General features: G+C 39.3%; 1 protein-coding gene across 5 annotated transcripts in view; it reads right to left on the minus strand.

Annotated features, from left to right (window-relative positions):
- Nucleotides 1-20,902, minus strand: part of aff4 (AF4/FMR2 family, member 4) — a 97,187-nt gene that overhangs the window by 17,616 nt on the left and 58,669 nt on the right. For 2 of the 5 annotated variants that reach the window (XM_020525935.2, XM_048604046.1), the window contains 7 exons: nt 19,531-19,585; nt 18,562-18,599; nt 17,694-17,853; nt 8,591-9,520; nt 6,442-6,530; nt 4,813-5,065; nt 2,056-2,159 (listed from right to left, as the gene is read on the minus strand). In XM_020525935.2, the coding sequence (XP_020381524.1) occupies nt 2,056-2,159; nt 4,813-5,065; nt 6,442-6,530; nt 8,591-9,520; nt 17,694-17,853; nt 18,562-18,599; nt 19,531-19,585 (1,629 nt within the window). The remainder of the gene's footprint in view (nt 1-2,055; nt 2,160-4,812; nt 5,066-6,441; nt 6,531-8,590; nt 9,521-17,693; nt 17,854-18,561; nt 18,600-19,530; nt 19,586-20,902) is intronic. The other 3 variants (XM_020525947.2, XM_020525966.2, XM_020525959.2) reach the window with 3 other exon arrangements.

The raw sequence follows: 20,902 nt of genomic DNA on the forward strand, positions 1-20,902 counted from the left end.
GTGTTGGGGGGGGGGGCGCACACGAAGAGGGCTGCAAAGGTTGAATAAGTGGGCAAATATGAAGTAGATGGAGTACAATTTTGGAAAGTGGAATGTTATTTAATTAACAATTCTATTATAAGAATAGAAGAGCAACTACTTTTTTTTTAAAAAAAGATAACATGTAAGTTCTAAATGTTTACACAGAGAGACCTTGTACAAAGAACACAAGAAGTTAGTATTCCAGTACAGCCCATGATTGGAAAAGAAAATGGCATGTTGGACTTTATTGCAAGCACATTGGAGTGCAAGAATAAAGAAGTCTCGTTACAATCATACAGAGCTTTAGTGAGACCACACATGGAACACTGTCCAATTTTAGTCTGTAGATTAAAGGAACTATTTGCACTAGAGGCTGTACAGAAAAAAGTTCACAAAGTTGGTTCCTGGATCTTCCAATGATAAGGATTTAAGTAAACTGACTGTTTTCTCTGGAGATAAGATGAATGAGAAGTGGTCTCTTTCAAACATTCAAGATTATTAGGAATTTGAGAGGATAGAGAAGATGCTATTTTTCCTGACTGGGAAAACAGTACAGTTTCAGGTTTTAGCAAAGATCTGTAGCTCGTAAACCACGTTGGTTCTGCATGCTGTGGGAATGGGGTCTTTTAATCCTTGTAAGTGTTTGTCAGAGAGTGGCTGTGGTCTTGTGGGCCACCATGATTCTTAGTGGTCTTAGAAAATTCAGACAATGAAGACCATCAGTTTAACTGGAACAAGTAACCATGGTAGCCCAAGCCAAACATAGACACGCACGGGGAATTCCTCGAGGCATGGTTCTCCACCCATACGTCAGTCAACAAACATAGAATTGGACCCCATGTACAAACCCTGACAGATCAAAACCGGAAATGACAGTACTCACCATAATGGACCAGACAATATAAATTCTAAGTGGAGTAGAATAACATTGCTTCATCAGAGGCTCCACTGATGATGTCACCCAGCATGGGGACAAAACATCTGAACAAAAACAAGCCACTCGGCCAGCAAGTCAACAACCTCAGGCACAGTTTCAGATTAAAGGGGCCGATCATTTAGGATTGAGGTGAGGAGAAATTCCTTCACTTGAAAGGGTTGTCAATCTCTAGAATTCTCTAGACTTATGGGGTTACAGATGCACCACTATTGAATATATTTAAAGTTGAGATGGTCAGATCAACACTTCGGAAAGTAGGCAGGAAAGTAGAATTGTAGCCTGAGACCAGCCACGATCATACTGAATGACACAGCAGGCTCAAGGGACTCGAAAATGTGGAGACCATGGGCTTCATGTTGACAAGAACAAAAGATTGTAGCCGTCTGAGGATTTAATATTATTAGATTTCACTAAAATTTATGGAAATTGTAAGTGTCACGATAATTACTACGCTCATTGCTGCAAGTCAAAAATAAACAAAAATTGGTTGAATGATCTGTCAATGCATAACTGAACAGCCACCCTTTAATTAAACGCATTGAGCACAAACAGTCAATTATGGAAAGCAGAATAAAGACTCAATAGAACCTAGCTGTTTTATTTAGAGATGTGTTCCCTCAGTTTCCTCTTGCCTTCATCAGTTTGAACTAGTTTGAACTAGGAAACCAACATGAAAAGCCCATATGACAGAGCAATGCCAAAGGAACAAACATTGAGAGGTGAAGCAGAAATCAGGAAATAATAATTAGGTGATACCATTTTGGATTTTAAATGTTGAAAGACTACAGAGTGAGGTTAAAACTGTTGAAGATGATAGTATCTTCCACAGATTAGGACCCAGGGAAAGAATGAGATTGTGTGAAGAATTTAAATAGGTTGACATGTAGATGTTTAGCTATAGTTAAATAGAAATATAAACAACTTCATGCATAATTTGTAACTTAATTGCAGCTCCAAAGCTAAATTCTTACTGACTAAATTACCTTCAATTTAAATTAAAATTCTGTATTTATATGACATCCTTTCCCTACAGTGTTGTATTTTTGTTTAAGCAATAAGAGGTCATAAGATTATCAGGGAGAATATATTACACTTACCGATCATCAAAGCTGAGTTTGGGCCTTCTTGACTTTAATCCATCTCCTGATGGTGTTGATGACTGTAATGGGTTCAAGGAGCTAACTGGGGTTTTCTCTTGTATCTATAAAGAAATAAAAACAAATGAACTGTAGGTACTTCAATGAACATCTTATCAAGAGTCAGGCACTCTGACCAACAGCATGGACACACATTAAACCTCATCTAACAGTAATTCTGTTAACTAACTGGGCATACAAAATTTCAGCACAAATCATTTTCTTATAGCATGATCGACGTAGGCATTAAATCTTAGTTTTGTACTCATTCGTACACCTAGCGTCCTTTTATGTGAAGTCACCTGAACTACGACCAATTTTCTCTTGAAGCCTTCAGTTTCGCGAGATGATGGCTTTGTACCTTGGCAGTCAACTTCATTTTAAGCATCAACTGATGCACTAAGAAACTCCACTCTGGCATGGCAGTCTCTACTGAACTAATGCTCTGCAGCAAAACTGAAGTGCCCACTTTAAGACTGAACCCTTGGGAAAACTGTATGACCCCGAGCAACCCCAGCATTAGGGTCTTTCACACTCTTAATCTTCCGATTTTGAACTTAAGGAATGCAGAACACGGCGTTTGCATCAGGAATTCAGAAGAAAATTTGATTCAAGCGTACAAAATTCTAAGAGATCAACAGGACAGATACAGAAAGGGCATTTCCCTTGGTTGTGGGTTTAGAATCAGGGAACAGGAAACACCATTTCAGAATAAAGGGCAGGCGGTTTAGGACCGAGGAGGAAGAGGAATTTCTTCACTCAGAGCTTGGTTTATCTTTGGAATTCGCTATCCCAGCAGATTGTGCAGGCTGTTGTATAACATGTTCAAGACTGTGACCAACAGATTTCTATTGAAAACCAGTGACATAGGGATAGTGCAGGAAAATACCGCTAAAGTAAAGCTGTGATTTCACTGAATGGTGAAGTGAGTTTGAGAGATTGAAGGGCCAACTCCTGCCCCAGTTTATGTCCCTACTGACATCTGGAATGTGTCACTCACTTTAATTGAAACGTGTCTCACTCAAATTCTGCAATGTATGGGATTTATATTTGCCTATTAGTTACAGTTAGCACATTGATACTCTGCATCATATTTACACAAACTCTGGGACCTTCTTACGGCCAGTGCATTGTTTGTCGGTAACAGACATGGGTATGATTAAGAATTGATGTTTGTGGGCATTCTTCGGTAAATGAGCCTTTGAACCAGGGAGCAAAATAAGTTAAATAAATATAATACCTTCACAGCCGGGCACGTATTCTCAATGCAGTAATCTCTAACACACAAAGGCGGAATCAGCAGGAGGCTGAAACCAGTAACAATTTTCCACAATATTATGCAGTGTAATATTTTTCTCTAAACTGGGAATGGAGTTAAATTTCTGTCCAGTGAGGACATCCCAAACCTTGTCAACCTATTGTCTGAGCCTGAACTCAAACTGTGAGCAAAAAGTAATGCCACAAGGTATTAGATATGGTAACAGACAACGTAAATCAATTTATTGTCTAGAATCCCAGCTCGCATATTTCCAAATTCTGAAGGTGCTTTCATACAGCAGAGTGAAAGACAGGAAGTGTTTTTTTGAAAAAAATTTGCAGAAAGGAATGATGATTTTGGTTTTACTTTCAGAGAAGAGGGAGGTGATGCACAGTACGACAATTAACAAGATAAGAGGAGTACATGACGAATGGCAAGACCATACGGAGGATCAGAGAGATCTTGGTGTGCATATTCATAGATCCTTGAAAGCACAGGACAGGTGCATAAGCTGGTTAAGGTGGCAAATAGCTGCTTACTTTTATTAGTCAAGACACTGCATATGGGAACAGAGAGGTCATGATGGAGCTGTGTAAGAATTAGGTCACAGTTGGAGTAGCATGTGGTCTGGTTGCCACTCTCGAGGAAACATGTGCTTTCACTAGAAAGGGTGTTTAGGAGATTCACTCGGATGTCGCCCGGGCTGCAGTGTTTCATCTATGTCTTTGGTGGTCCTCTGGGCATTCATAATTGCAGATTCAGAAATGGCTACAGTTTAAAGTCAGGAAAAGATGGTTGGGCATCTAATGGATGGTCATCATCTGACAACTAAGTGGTACAAATATCAGAAGTTTAAGGCTGTCATACTTCTGTACCTGAATAGGATTCTGTGATTCAGGAATATTTGAACATACATATGTACAATAGGTAAAAATACAGTTGAATATCTGCCATTCCCCACACAAAATACTTAATAGGAAAGTGGCCAGTGTTTGAAATAGAGTACACCTACTAACCAAATTTTAGTGATGTGTCTAATAATGAAGGCAGAAAGTACATTTTTGTTTGTAAAGCTTTCAGAAGGCTTAATTTTATTTCTCTCTTTCCATGGAATCTTAAGATATGGGCTCATGCTCATGATAATCTAGTGCATAAGAAATCAAGCTCAGTTGTTATAAGGAAGTGAGTAGTTAAATAAAAATTAAGAATCAGCAATCCTTACATCACATTATGCACATTTTGGTGCTAATGTTATCAAATAACATTAGCTCAAGGCAGGTATGAGTGTGTAGTTTGTGAATAACAATACTTCTCATTTACTTTAGGATGAACATTTCAGCTCCCTTGAAATAAGAAGCATGAGGAAAATATCTGACATTGTGAACTGCATCATTAGTGACAGACCATCTAGGAGCAGTGACTGCAATGTACTTGAACATTCATAAAATACAATGACTTACTTTATTTTCCTTAGGGCGTATTGATGTTTTCTCATCTGCCTTTTTGTGTTTGGAAGAAGAACTGCTTTTGCTGCTATTATTGCTGCTACTGTTCTGCTTTGTGTTACCAGTGTTACTCTTCAAGGTGGAGTTTTGATTTACAGCTCTCCTGCGACTCTGATGCTTATGCTCAGTCTTGGGTGTCTTTTGTGCAGCACTTGCAGATGGAGAAGGCAGAGGCACCTTTTCTCTTTCAGCAGTTGGTTTTAAAGAACTGTGGAATGAGGAATAGTATCTCAGTTTCTCCCCCACAAAAAAGAACTGCATATTCCTCAACTTGCAGTTCATAAAATTATATTAAACTAGTTTTACTCCTTCAGGATAGATCTTAAATTGCAGGGTTACAACCCCACCAATCGTGGAGTGTGAAAACTCTGGAAATTCTTATCTCCTCTATGGTCAACTACCTACCTGATGACTCAGCTTCCATTGGCTTGCCTCATCAGCTCCTACCTTTAATAGCTTCCAGATTTTAATTAGACTTGTGTTATGCACTGTCTATCTACCTGCTTAACTATGAAGTCAATGTTAGCACAGTTAGTATCTAATCTTAGAGTCAATACTCATACTTGCTATATTTTAAATTAGTTCAGTAATAAACATACAGTGAATGGACTGAAAAATTGTACAAAATGATCATTTTCTTCTTGGTCAGATCAGTATTGAAAAACAGCATCAGATTCTTGGAACTTATGACCGGCTGAAATTAAAAGCGAGTTGAAGCACTAGTAAAGTTTCAGAAGGATCAGAAATCAAGATAGATGGGCATTGATTAGCTAATTTTAGATTCCAGTCCCAATTATTTTATTGGGGTGGTATGTTGATGGAGGTGATTGGATTTTCTCCATTCATGGTGTAATATACAGCTGGAACACCTGTAGTGCACTGGTAGTGTCCCTACCTCTGAACCAGGAGGCCCTCGTTGACATGTCACCTGCTTCAGAGGGGTATCATAACATTTCTCTGAACAGGTCAATATAGAAAACCTGTAATGTACTGCAGATACTGGTCAACCCATGAAAATATCAACTACTCACGCTGTTCAAAAACTCCAGAATACTTGGATATAAAATCTGACAGTCTGTTTCAATAGAGAGTACAATATTAGCAATTCCAGTGATGTCACCTTAACCAAGGTGATATACATTTGACTTTGGTACTCGCTGAGCTCATCAATCCCATTTAAGATTGATGAGGGACTTGTATAATGCACCTCAACACCCAAACAAGCAAACGGAATGATTGGAGAAATGAAAATGGACAAGAAATGGGGATAAAAAGGCTCCTGCTGTTGAATGACATCTCTAAGCTTCATTGTATGCCGTAAGAGGATGGAATGAAAACAGGACCATGATCTGTTACAATTATCTCCATAATCAAATGTGACATCTAACTTTTGCCAAAGATTAGCCTATTGGATGAGGTAGTAAAGAACTATGGATATGGAACGATATCACACGATTAGCTGCTGTGCTCAGTGGACATCAAATTAGTGAAAACTGGAAAAATGCTTCAAAAACGGCAAATGTGATAAAGATTAATTTATGACTATCTAAAATAAACCCAATTAATCTATTTAAACATACTCACTCTTTACTGTTGGAAGGCTTGTGATTGGAACTACTCCTTTCTTCAGCTTTAGGCCTTTTGTTTTCACAACTTTCATTTTCCCCATCATTCTGAACAAACATGCAGAAGAGTTGATATTAACATCTCCAAAAATTGCATCTTTCCTCTGATTATAGCTATGAGTAACTTCACCAACAGTACTTTCCAACCTTGAGTAATTTACCATATCAAACATGTACTCACGTTCATAGGATCCAAGGTAAAGTGTTATATTGGATCCAAATTCTTACAAAAGCAGAAAGCAAAAAGTCATGGTTAATGTGTGTTTTTTTAAAAATTGAAACGTTATTTTTAGTGGGCCTCAGTACAAGGTGCTTTGAATTTTGTGAGAAATATCAACAATTTGAACTCGAATGCAATGGGTATGACTAAGTCGTTTATTGATAATACAACACTGGCTAGGAGTCTGACAAAGAAGAAAGCTTAAATTACATACATACAGGCAGATATTAATCGACTAGTCAAATGTGTGGAACATTGGTAAATGGACTTCAATCCAGAAAAACGAGGGGGAAAGCATTTGGGAAAGGTGAAGAATTTAAGGGATATAGAATAAATGGTAGGATACTGAGAAATGCAGAGCAACAGAGCAATCTTGTAATCTACATTCACAGGTCAGTTAAGCTGTATGGACAGGTAGAAAAGGTAGTCAAATAGGACATTTGCCTTCATTAGCTAAATCACAGCATAAAAAGAACTGGTAGGTCATGTTGGAAATCCATAAATGCTGGTTAGGGCACTGCTTGAGTGCTGCATACAAGTCAACTTTCTCTAAGGAAGCTGTGTTTGCATTAAAAGGGTACAGAGAAAATTTACAAGGATTTCTGCTGAACTGGAGAAAATTAGCTAGAAGCTAGGGTTGTAACAATTAAGTGTTATTGAGTGTAGGAGACAGCAAAATGAGCAAGCATGCGCAGGAGAGGTGGGGGAATTGGGGAGAAAGAGAGAGAGAAGGGAGGAGGGAAGGTAAATTAAAAGGATAATCTCAACACAGGGCAGCAAGGATCTGAAACTCTTTCTCAAAGAATGGCAGAAGCAGAAGCAGAAGCCCTCATGGCATTTATAAGTTATCGGATATATGCCTGAAGTACTGTTGGCTGTAAGGTCATGAACCAAGAGCTGATGGCTACTTGCCAGCTGGCATAGGCAAAACGAATCTCTCAGCCTCTTTCCAGACTTCAAAACTTGATTCTATTACACTAACAGGATTGTGACAATATGGGAAGAAAGGTAAAATTGCATTATATTTCTTTTAGTATTTTAACTTATAAATCCAAAATTAAAATAGCCTTCATTTCTGCAAACTATTACAAAACTTGTAATAGCGTGCAATTAGATGAATAAAGCAGAGACAAAAGAGGAGTTTCAAATACGACCATGGAAGCAATGTCAAACAGGCTAACATGCTATTTTTTCAAATAATGAGACTCCAATCCAAAGATATTTTCTCTTCTAGCCAAGTTTGATTTCAGCATTAAACTTACTCTAAGTTTATACTAACTGCTGCTTGAAATCTGCCATAAATAACCTGGCTTTTCCTCTACCGAGAAGTCTAAGTTTTGTTTCCTTACAATGCTCAGCAAGTGCAAGGTTAACAATATTTTCGCTTCTTAACAAGATAATTGTAAGTATAAAAAAGTGCATCTAAAAATTAATCTACAGCACAGCAAACTTCCAGAAACATCACAAGGGCAAATAACCTTTTCTTTAAAAAATGTCATCGTTTGAGGGATTGGATAGAATACTGGGGATGACTTCCTTGTTCTTCAATACAGTGCTGGGAATCTGTCGTCCAGTTGAACGGGCAGACACGATCACAGTTTGTACCTTGACAGTTCAGCATTCCACTAGAGTTAGTCTTGATTTTTGTACTTCACAGTTTTTGGACTGTGACTAGAATACTCAACATTTGGACTTTCAGCCGAGGGCTACCAACTGAGCATCAGGTGCCACATAAAAAATATGCTAAATACATTCTTCTCACAAATTGAGAGAGTTAATATTACAGCTGAAAGAGTCTCAATGAAGAAAGGAACTATATGTACTCTTAACCGATTATTGTGAAGAAATGGAACATACAATGAATCAGTAAAGCTATTTTGCCTCTCACCTTGTGCTTTCGTTTGCCTTTATTTGACTTTTTTTCAGTCGACTGCTTTGGAGTGTCTCGCATGTGCCTGTCCAAAGAGATCTCCTTATCCACTTTAGTTTGCTCTGTTTCCTTACGAGGTGATTCAGGTTTCCTAGATAACAGACTTAGGTCAATTCTAACTATGAGTGAAGTAATATTGCGGTATTTGTCATCAACATCACTCAGTGGTGAAAGGAGCTCCTTCTCTTCCATAGGAGAGAAAAGCCTTTGCCGAAAAAAGCTGTCTTCCCCATCAATGGAGGATTTATGGACAGGAGTCCTACTATTCTCAGGATACTTTGGAGTCTGAGAAGCAGGAGGGAGAGTTTCGCTTTGTTCAGAATCTGAAGAAGACGAGTCTGTTTCAACATACTCCCTTGATTTCTGAGGTGTTTTACTGGCACTCTTGTGTTTTCTTTTTTCAATAGTTACCCTAGTTGAAGACTTAGATTCTCTCTTTGTGCTAGGTTTTCTAGAACCCTTTGTAGCAGCTTTATGACGATTTGCAGGAATAGGAGTTGCTCTGTCAGAAGTAGGCTCACTTTCAACTTTTAGTCCTCCTCTTTGTTCCTCAGTTACAGCTGGCCGCTCTGCTTTCTTGGGCTGTTTTTTACCAACTGTCTTCCTCTGTGCACTGCCATCACTTTGTGCTGGTGACTTTTGGCGACTTCTACTTTCGGACCCTTTCTGTGCATTCCTCGAGTCTCTTCCAGGAGTGGTTGTGTTTCCATCCTTGGATCCACCTGGATCCTCGTACGTAATACTCTGGTCTCGGTTCTCTTTCTTATAACTGTGACTCTGAGATGATTGAATGTGACTGTCCACAGACGAAGCTGGTGAGACTTTGTGAGAATTTACTTTATTCAGCCAGTTGTCTAATTGCCACTTACTTGAAGGCGGTGGTTCTGGCTGGAAGAAAGAAAAAAAATTTTTGAACTGATAATCATAGATTAAAAATTCATTCAAGTGGAAAACAGCCTCAAAAGAATTCTTTTGAGCCCAAAAATTACATCAACTTCGGTGACTAATGTCACTTTTTGCTTGCTATATCCTAAACAACTTTTCCATCCAAAGGGGATAAAAAAAATCACCTTCTATTCTTTTTCAACCAAGTTGAACGCTTTCAGAGAAATGTTTATATAAGAGAAAGCTGTTCAATTCACACGGGTAAAAAAACAAAATAAAACTATATTGACTAATTGGCCAAAATGTAAAGACAATTTATAGTATCAGAAATATTTTTACAAGAAAAACTGCTCAAGAACAGGGACCAGGATCAAATCCTGCCTTTGACAAAATGCAACACAAGACGAGATGAGAATAAGTGATTGGTAATAATAGCTTTTATCAGCAATGGTTTTATTTAGGAAAGTTAAGGTTAGCATTGTATTTTTTTTCATTCAATTCAATGTGGCAAAGATTAGTGGCAAGCCAGAGGACTGGAAAAGCTTTTTAAAAAAAAAAATCAACAAAAGACAACCAAAAAAAAAACAAAGACGAAGAAAATAAGCTTGGATAGTAAACTTGCAAGGAACATCAAGCACTTCTTTAGACATATAAAGAGAGAGAAGCCAAGGTGAACAAAACCTCCTTTGAGAGCAAGGGTTGAGAAATAATGGAGAAACAGGAAATTGGAAGCGAGTTGAATAAATATTTTGCATCATTCTTCACAGTAAAAGACACTAATACTACTCCAAAATTACTAAATATTTAACAGCGAAAGGAGGTGGGGAAATAAATACCATAACCATCATTTGAGAAAAAGTGCTCAGGGAACTAATGAAGCTAAAAGATAGATATGCCCGGCACCTGATGAAATGTATCTGAGGATATTAAAAGTAGCAGGTACAGAGATGGCAGAAGCACTGGTAATAAACAATCTTCCAAGAATCCTTAGATTCTAGGAAAGTCCCTGAGGTTGGGGAAACTCCCAATATAATACCTGTAGTTCAAAAAGGGAAGGAACCAAAAATAGTTAATTAAAGGACAGTTAACCTGATGTCAAATTGGGAAAATGATAGAATCTATAAAGTCTGTAGTCGCAAAGCATTTAGAAATACACAATACAATCAAGCACAATCAGCTCAGCTTCACAAAAGGGAAATCATTTCTGAAATTCATTAGAATTCTTGAGAGTCATAGTCATACAGCTGTACAGCATGGAAATACACCCTTCGTCCAGGCCAACCAGATATCCTAAATTAATCTAATCCCACTTGCCAGCATTTGGCCCATATCACTCTAAATCCTTCCTATTCGTATATCCACCCAGATGCCTTTTAAATGTTGTAATTGTACCAGCCTCCACCACTTCCTCTGGCAGCTCATACAAACACTACCCTCTGCATGGAAAAAAGAACTGCACCCTAGGTTCCTTTTAAAGCTTTCTCCTCTCACCTTAAACCTATGCCCTCTAGTTTTGGACTCTGCTACCCTGGGATAAGGCCTTGGCTATTCACCCTAAGCACCATATGATCTTATAAGCTCATACAAGGTTACCCCTCAGCCTCCAACACTATAGCCCTGGCCTATTCAGCTTCTCCCTACAGCTCAAACCCTCCAACCCTGGCAACATCCTTGTAAATCTTTTCCGAGCCCTTTCAAGTTTCACAACATCCTTCTTGTAGCAGGGAGACCAGAACTGAACATAGTATCCCAAAACCAATGTCCGGTACAGCCGCAACATGACCTTCCAAGTCCTATACTCAAAGCACTGACCAATAAGGGCAAGCATACCAAACACCTTCTTCACTATCCTGTCTACCTGCAACTCTACTTACAAGGAGCTATGAACCTGCACTCTAGGGTCTCTTTGTTCAGCAACACTCCCTTGAACCTTACCATTAAGTGTATAAGTCCTGCCCTGATTTGCCTTTCCAAAATGCAGCACCTCACATTAAACCCCATCTGCCACTTCTTAGCCCACCGGCCAATCTGATGTATTCTGAGCTAACCTTCTTGGCTGCCCACTTGAGGAAACAACATGCAGGATAGAGAAAAGGGAAGTGGATGTAATATATTTGGATTTTCAGAAAGCATTTGATAAGGTATCGCATGTTAGGCTACTTACTAAGACAACAGCCCATGGTTATGGAGGTAGTACATTAGCATAGATAGGGGACTGGTTGACTAATAGAAGACAGTAGGTTGCGATAAGAGGGGCGTTTTCAGGATGGCAATTCATAACTGGTGGAGCGCCACAGAGATCAGTACTGTGGCCACAATTTACAATACCTATAATAATGACTTGAATAAGGAAAGCTAATGCATTATATCCAAGTTTGCAAACAACAAAAATAGGTGGGAAGGCAAAGCGTGAGGAAGACAGTTGATACAGGGATATAGACATGTAAGCACGTGGATAAAACCTTGACAGACAGAATACAATGTGGGAAAATGCGTGGTTATGCACTTCAGCAGGAAGAGGAGCTAAACGTTATTTAAATACAGAAAGACTGCAGAAAGCTACATACAGAGATGGAAGATAACACAGTGTGGAGCTGGAGGTACACAGCAAGCCAGGCAGCATCAGAGGTGCAGGAAAGTTGACATTTTCGGTCGAGACCCTTCTTCAGAAATGGGGAGGGGAAAGGGAGCTGGGAGAAAATGGGGGTGGGGGTGGGGGTTGGGGCTGGGGAAGGTAGGTGGGATGGTGATAGGTGAGTGCAGGTAGGGAGTGGTGGGGATTGGTCAGTGAGGTGGGGGGGTGGATAAGTGGGAGAGAAGATGGACAGGTTGTGTCAGGTCAAGGAGGCAGGGATGAGAGGGAGGGTTGGTCATGGGATGAGGCTGGGGTGGAGAGATTTTGAAACTGATAAAATCCACGCTTAAGCCATTGGACTGTAGGCTCCCAAGACACAATATGAGGTGCTGCTCCTCCAGTTTGCGGGTTGCATCAGTGTGATACTGGAGGCGGCCCAGGATGGACAGGTCAACCAGAGTGGGCAGGGGAGTTGAAATGGTTCGCAACTGGAAGGTGTAGCCTTCTGTTGCAAACAGAGCACAGATGCTCTACAAAACTATCTCCAATTGGTCTCACTGATGTACAGGAGGCCACATCGGGAGCAGCAGATGCAGTAGACCACATTGACGGATGTGCAGGTGAACCCCTGTCTCATGTGGGAGTTTTGTTCTGTGCCTTGAATGGAGGTGAGGAGGGAGGTGTAGAGGCAGGTGTAGCACTTCATGCGATCGCAGGGAAAGGTGCCGGGGATGGTGGGATTAGTGGGGAGTGTGGAGCGGACGAGGGAGTCGCGAAGAGAGCGGTCCCTACAAAAGGCAATACCTCCTCTCATCCGCATTCCTGCAAGAATGTGATCCCCTCCTCCCAATTCCTCCACCTCAGCCACGTTTGCTCCTAAGATGGGGTGTTCCACTCCCACACATCCCAGATGTGCTTCTATTTCAAGGACTGCAACATTCCCCCCCACGCTGGTAATCGAAAATGCCCTCAACCGCATCTCTCGCGTTTCCCACACTTCTACACTCACATTGCACCCTCCAACAAAAATAAAGACAGAAACCCTCTTGTCCTCGCACATCACCCCACCAACCTCTGCATCCAACTCATCATTCTCCGCCACTTACAATCTGACCCCACGACTAAAGATATATTTCCCTCCCCACTCCTACCTGCCTTTCGAAGGGACTGAAAGTGGTCCCTCATATTCCATCTTGGGAGCCTACAGCCCGATGGCTTAAACGTGGATTTCACCAGTTTCAAAATCTCCCCAACCACAGCCTCATCCCATAATCAATCCTCCCTCTCACCCCTGCCTCCTTGACCTGACACAACCTGTCCATCTTCTCTCCCACCTATCTGCCCCTTCCACCTCACTGACCAATCCCCACCACTCCCTACCTGCATTCACCTATCACTATCCCACCTACCTTTCCCTCCTCTCTATTTATTTCCCAGCTCTCTTCCCCCTCCCCATTTCTCAAGAAGGGTCCCGACCCGAAACGTCAACTTTCCTGCACCTCTGATGCTGTCTGGCCTGCTGTGTTCCTCCAGCTCCACAGTGTGTTATCTCTGACTCCAGCATCTGCAGTTCTTACTATCTCAGACAGATATGGAACTCCTTGCGCATAAATTTCAAAAAGCTAATATACAAATTCAGCAGGAATATGGAAGGCAAGTGGAATGTTCGCCTTTACTTCAAAAGGGAATTGAGCATAAAAATAGGGAAGTCTTGCTAAAACTATACAAGGTACTAGTCAGAACCAAAACAGTGAATAATTTTGGGTCCCTCATCAATGGGAAGATATACTGACAACAGAAGCAGTCCAGAGAAGGTTCACTAGGCTGACTCCCAGGTATTGGGACTGTCTTACGAGGAGGGGTTGAGTAGGTTGGGCTCATACTAGTTGGAATATAGAAAAATGAGAGATCTTATTAAAACGCAAGATCCTTGGGGGACTTGACAGGGTAGATATGGAAAGGTTATCTCCTCTTGTGGGAGAGTGCTTAGGGCCAGCAAATATAATATCAGAATACAGAACTGTACATTTAGACAGAGATGAGGAGGAATTTCTTCTGAGGGTACTGAATCTTTGGAATTCTTTACTACAGAGGCACTGTTGTGGTTGGGTCATTAAATATATTTAAGGCTGAGATACACAGATTTTTTTTTTACGTCATTAACAGAATCAAGGGTGACGAGGAGTAAAATCAGGAAAGTAGAGTTGAGGATCATTAGATCAGCCATGATCTCACTGAAGGACAAAGCACACTTAGCTGGTTGAATGGCCTACTTCTGATCCACCACGTTAAATGTCAGAGTATCACTGCTAACTATTTTGGTCAATGAAGGATTAGACACGGCAGACAGAGGTCAAGTCCGAGAATAGAAGGTATCAAGTAACTATTCTGCATCAGAGGTTATCAGGCACAAGTCAGGTGTGTGATGGAATACTCGCTACTTGCCTGGATAAGTGCAGCTCCAACAACACTCAAGAAGCTTGACACTATCCAAGACAAAGCAGCCCGGTTGATTGGCAGCCACTAGCATCCTAGTGGCAGCAGTGTGAACCATTCAGAAGATACACTGTAGCAATTCACCAACGCTACCAACTATCTTCCAAATCGATGACCACTTCCATCCAGAAGGACAAGGGTAACAGAAACATGGGAACACCATCACCCCTACAAGTTCGCCTCCTAGTCATTCACCATCTTGACTTGGAAACATATCACAGTTCCTTCACTGTTCCCGGGTCAAAATCCTGGAAGTCCCTTCCTCACGTCATTGTGTCTACGCACAACACATGGACTGCAGCAATTCAAGGAGATAGCTCAATGCCACTTTCAAGGGCAAATAGAGACTGATATAAATGTTGGCCAGTCAGCAGCACTGACATCCCAAGACAGAATAAAAAAAAAAGACAACGTAGTGATGATGGTATACTTGATTTATAAACTGGTAGCAATGCTGGATTTTGCAGTATGCAGTAAATCAGCAATATGTTACTGTTGACCTTGAAGTAAACTGCCCAGAGATACAATGATAACTGTGCTGCAGGTTTTCCCTTTCCCTCACAATCGGTTTGTTTCTTATGCCAAGTCAAGTAGATTTGCAGGCATCTAGAAATATTGGTGCCATCAAACATAGTAAAGCAGCCTGTAGCATCAAATATTTTCTCAGGGAGCAAATCAGGAAATAATAACCAATCCTTTTCATCTTTAATTGTGAACTGATCACTGGGATAAACACAACGTTAAAGCAGAAAATAAAAAAAAATGGAATTTATCCCAACAGGAGAAAGTTGGCATTTAAATATAACACCAAATTTAGTGTGTGATTAGAAACCTAGTGGCATATAATTCAGAAATGGAACTTTTTTTAAAAAAGGATTTTTTTTAAACCAGTCTGTTTGTACAAAAGAGCTGGAAAAAAAAATGCATCCTTTCTGGAGAAGCTCAGAATCACTGACAAGACTTGAACATTGCTGATGGGAGACACATGTTGCTGAAGATTTTTGCCTTGCACTCATCAGGACAAATGCAAGAATGCCAAATTTCAAATGACTACAACAATTCATTCTATAGGAGAAGAGGATGGTGACTGTTTGACAAATCAACTCATATTGGTTCTGGCATTAACTGAAAGCAATGCCAAGCCCTTAGGTATCTAAAATAAAAAATGACAGCATCTTCTGAATTTCCCTATTTAACTGCAAGTGGAGGCTCCAGAAACTTTAGATGAGCAAAAATGCTAAGTGCTAAGTGTTTTCATGAATTGAACTTTAGTTATTGGCAACTTCATAGATTCAACCTGGCAAGAAAAGATGTTAAGGACTTCCAGCTGTGGATTCTGGAAAAGTAGGCCCTGCCTCATTAACTCATTTTGTTGAGAAAGTTACAAAGTTGGACATTAAAGGCCAGTTTATAAGACTTCAAAATCAATGACAGATTACCCCAAAAAATTACTAAACAAGCCTTCTAGGATGGTGGGAAATATTGGGATTTGGATAAAAAGCTAGTTACAATGTCACAGACAAGTCATTAGTAACAGTTATGGCCCTTGGTGAGTGCTAGTTACTCGTCAAGTTATAAAAGTCTAGCAAATATCCATCCCTTAATCAATATCATGAACGCAGGTTTTCTGGCAGTTATCAAAGTATCATTTATGGGATCTTGCTTTGGGCAGTTTGATGCTACATCTTCTACATAACAGCAACTACATTTCAAAATTGCTTATTAGCTGTAAAGGGCTTTGAGAATCTGATAGTTAAGAAAAATGCATAAACAAAATCTCCGTTTCTTTTGACTAAAGTTTCTCTCTCAATTAATCTCATACAAATAAATAATCTGGCCATGACAACAGTTGTTTTTAAGGAGTCTGGAGTCTATACTTTCGGTTTTGGTACATGTTTTTAGTCACAATAGGTGCTACAGGAACGAAAGCTTTTCATTCATTAATGGGATGAGGGTGTTGCTTTTAGGTAGCATTTATTGCAGAGGGCAGTTGAGAGTCAACCACATTTGAGAGTCTGGAGTCATGTGTAGTCCAGATCAGGTAAGGATGGAGTTTCCTTCCCTAAAGGACATTACTGAACCAGACAGGTTTTTCCGATAATCGGTATCAGATTCATGGTTATCCTTAGATTCTTAATTCCAGATATTTATTGAATTCAAATTCCACCATCTGCTGTGGCAGAATTTGTTATCTTGGTCTCTGGATTAACAGTCCAGTGATAATACCACTAGGCCATTGCCTCCCCAATGTATATCTTTTATAAAAAACAAAGGAACTGTGGATGTTGTAAATCAGGGACAAAAACAAAGTTGCTGGAAAAGCTCAGCAGGTCTGGCAGCATCTGTGAAGGAAAAAACAGAGTTAACGTTTCGGGTTCAGTGATCCTTTGAGGAGTCACCGGACCAGAAACGTTAACTCTGTTTTTTCCTTCACAGATGCTGCCAGACCTGTACATCTTTTCTGCTTTTTTGAGGGAATAGTGCCTGCAATGGTAAGTAACATGATGTGCGAGTGGAACAGCTTTGAAACAATAGATGATGAGTCCAGGTAGATCTAAACAAGATGTAGAAATTAATCCATATTGACAGGTAGACTTTTGTATAAATTAATGTTTTATGACACACTTAGGTACGGACAATTCCATGAGATGATAATCAGACTGGAAAGACTCGGTATATTTTCTGTAAACAAATGAAAACCTCTCACATTTGACAACAGCAAAAAAAACACTTGCTTCTCCAGCGTAGAATGAGATGTTTGTGCTTACAGGAAAATGGTGGGCTAGAAGTGGGGATTCAAAGTAGGTAAGCCTAGTTCAATAACAATAATAGTGTTGCTGCACTTTGGTAACATGAGGAAATGGTTACAGTAAAACATGGCATAAAACATAACTTTGCTACTGGAAAAGCTGGAATTTACAATATTGTGGTGGATCATTCAATTGCAGAAGTGTTCATTATACGCGACACTGCTAATGAAACAGAAAATCATTCTAATATCCAAATTACATCCTTTAAAGACGTTGCAAAATAAACAGTATATCAGTCACTATTATACCAATGCATTATGCAGACAGGTTCATGAAGATCAAACCCCTAACGTACCTCAGGAGATATACATGATGGTTCATTCGCCTCACTGTCACTAGAGCTACTCTCACTTTCAGAGTCTGACCCAGAACTACTTTCAGACCCGCTGTGGCTACTGGAATCAGCCCTTGGAGGTTCCACACCCTCACTGTTTTGCTGGGAAAGTTCAGAACTGCTTGAGAAAGAGAGAAGATTATTTGGTAAATCAATGAACAAATCATTTTTTTTTTTTAAAATGTAAAAATGTGAAGTTGAAGTAGTCACTTACCAAGCATTGCATAGTTAATTATAAGTGAACAATTTTCTCCCTATACCAAATATCATCTCGGGTTAACCAAATACGCAATATCACCCCAATAAACACATCACCAGGTCTCTAGTTATAGTCACAAGCAATTTGTATAAGCACTGCATGATTTTGTTTCATAATCTAAATGACAAGCAAGAGTTTCAAGAAACCTGTAACTTTTAAAAGGACAAGTTGTTATTAATATTTCTAGATAAAGTCCCAGCAAGTGAATTACGTGCTTTTAAAATAAACTATTCATGAAACAGCAATTCATTATTTATGGTATTCTACCGCCATACATTAAATAAAATTCTCCAGTGGGAAATCCTATACAACTACCAGTCATGTAACTTACATTAATATCTTGCCAAACTTAACTGCAGGATAAATCAGATTATGGTGAACACCTCAAGGACTACAATTTGCTAGGTGCTGGCCAATGTTCAAGTTCCTGATGCAAAGTGTTAAGTCAATGATTACATGACCAACATATTTAACAATCAAAAAATGACAATGGGGGCATAAATAATGATACAAAAGAAGGTACACAAATGTTTTGATGATATTTCCAAATTAGAGACAAGTGCTACCTACCCATCAAGATTACCCCTTGATGATGGTTTCCCCAAATCCTAAGGAAAAAAAAGATACTCATAAAATTAAGGCACGTTAATAATTAAAATTAGGATATACCATTTCCTTCCAAAATATTCCAAAAAGTTAATTTGGAAGATGCGATATGCCAACTCTTCACAAAAGTACATTTTATATGTAGTCAGAAAATTTGCACTTTTAGAATGTAAATCCAACAAAAGTTAAACTTCTCCATCTAAACAACATGCAACTTTAGTATGAGTGATACAACCAGTGAAATATTCTTAAAGGCGTTACTAAACGCAACAAACCAGGAGTACGCTGATTATAGCTGATGTATTGAAATAGACAAAATTGCAAAACCTAAATGAGAAAGCAATATTTTGATTGATGGCAGTAAAAATCCATTTCTAGTTCTGTAGACTTAGATCAAAATGCAAAAGTTTAGAATTAGTGCAGCCTTGGACCTTTTTTATCCCCCTCCATTATTGTTCCCAGACATCTGATTTGATTTTACAGGAGGAAGATGAATGAAAAGTTCCACTTATATACACACACACCAGTTTCTTTCTTGCTTTAGCAAGCTGCAAAGTCAGTCAACCTGTAAACTTATGGATCCCATAGTACTAAAGCACTTCTTTTTCCATTTCCATTCTTTGTTTCACTTTTGCTACCTGCTGCATGTGATCCATTACAGATGGCTTTGTTCTTAGTTCCATTAACTTGATTCACCATTGATAAATGTAAACCTTTGTTGCCAATCAAATATCTCCGATTTTGGTGAGTGAAAAGATCATGTAGGGAAGTTTAACAAAAGAAATAGAAACTTGTTTTATTCCTGAAGAATTGAACAACTTATGCATATTCCTCCAGCACATTAATGGTCTTATGCAAACTGCAAGTTAGTTTCATTAATTACATATATTCACTTTTCATACACACAGAACAAATGCTGGAGTGAAGGCAAACCTGGTCAGCATCGCTGTCTTCACTGCTGCTAAGTTTGAGGTCATCTTCCAACATTCTACACAAAATGAGAAAAATCACCATCACCATGGAGAGAAGCAAGTTTTATTGTTAGAATTAGATCTGCATCAACGGACAATGAAATGTTCAGCTGTATTGAGTCAAGAAGTTTCATTTACATTGGAACCCTTTCCAAACATCTAAGAGTAAAGCACAGGAGAAGTCAAAATTGATGTAATGGTAACATTTTAATAATGGGGTAAAATTTGTAAGTCAAGCATTCAAAATCACTAATTAAAGCCGTGCTTAGGGCTGCATTTCATTGAAAATAGAAGTGGACAAAATATTCTATTTAAAAATCCATCTCAATGAAACTTTATAAATGAACAAGTATGGACTTACAGAGTGCCATGGCCCAAGGATCAGATGATTAAACATTTGCTAAGCTCCAAATAAGTGATTGTTGGTAGGTGGAAATCCAACAATCTAGGCATTTGAATCAATTAGTCTCTTGCAATTTAAGTCACCTGTACCTTGAAGTTAATTTTTTAAAAATTACCAGATGACCAGTGGATGATTAATATGCTGCATGTACAGCAAGCTCTTACTGTCAAGTGGTACTGTTTTAAGACATTTCAGTTTAATGAGACTAGTATTAGTGTTTTAACGTTGACAGGATTAAATACATCACTGCAAAAGGGTCACATGCAATTATCTATTACAAGGGTGCCCAATCTGCAGGTTCAAGTACACATGGCTCAAGTAGCGAAAATCCAACCCTTCAAATGTTCAAACTGAATTCTATCTGTATTTCCACCTGTTAGTAAATTGAGAGAATTTTGTGGAAAGTTGCAGAAAAGACTGCTTTTGGTTTTTAGCCTTACTCTGCTAATAATTTGCGAAATACAAAAATCAATGGGCAGAGTATTCAATCTTTTGTGCCCCACACCCCTGCCCATGACATGCATCTATTTTGCAAACAAAGTCATTCTTGTGACATCCTGACTTACTGTGCAATATTTTAAGTTTCTCCTAAAGCAAAATCCAGATAATTGTTTCTAAAAAATTGTTTTGTAATCAGCTTCAGCGAGTTTAGACCGTCTTGATTGAGTCAATTCTGTCATTTGGATTTGAGACTTTTGCTTCCTTGAAGATCACTGAACACAAAGTCTGCGATAGTAGGAACTGCAGATGCTGGAGAATCCGAGACAACAAGGTGCAGGGCTGGATGAACACAGCAGGCCAAGCAGCATCATAGGAGCAGAAAGGCTGACGTTTCGAGCCTAGACCCTTCATCAGAAAAGGGGGAGGGGAAGGGGGTTCTGAAATAAATAGGGAGAGAGTGGGAGGCGGATAGAAGATGGATAGAGGAGAG

The sequence above is a fragment of the Rhincodon typus genome, chromosome 12 (assembly GCF_021869965.1).
Source record: "Rhincodon typus isolate 14 chromosome 12, sRhiTyp1.1, whole genome shotgun sequence".
Lineage (NCBI taxonomy): Eukaryota > Metazoa > Chordata > Chondrichthyes > Orectolobiformes > Rhincodontidae > Rhincodon > Rhincodon typus.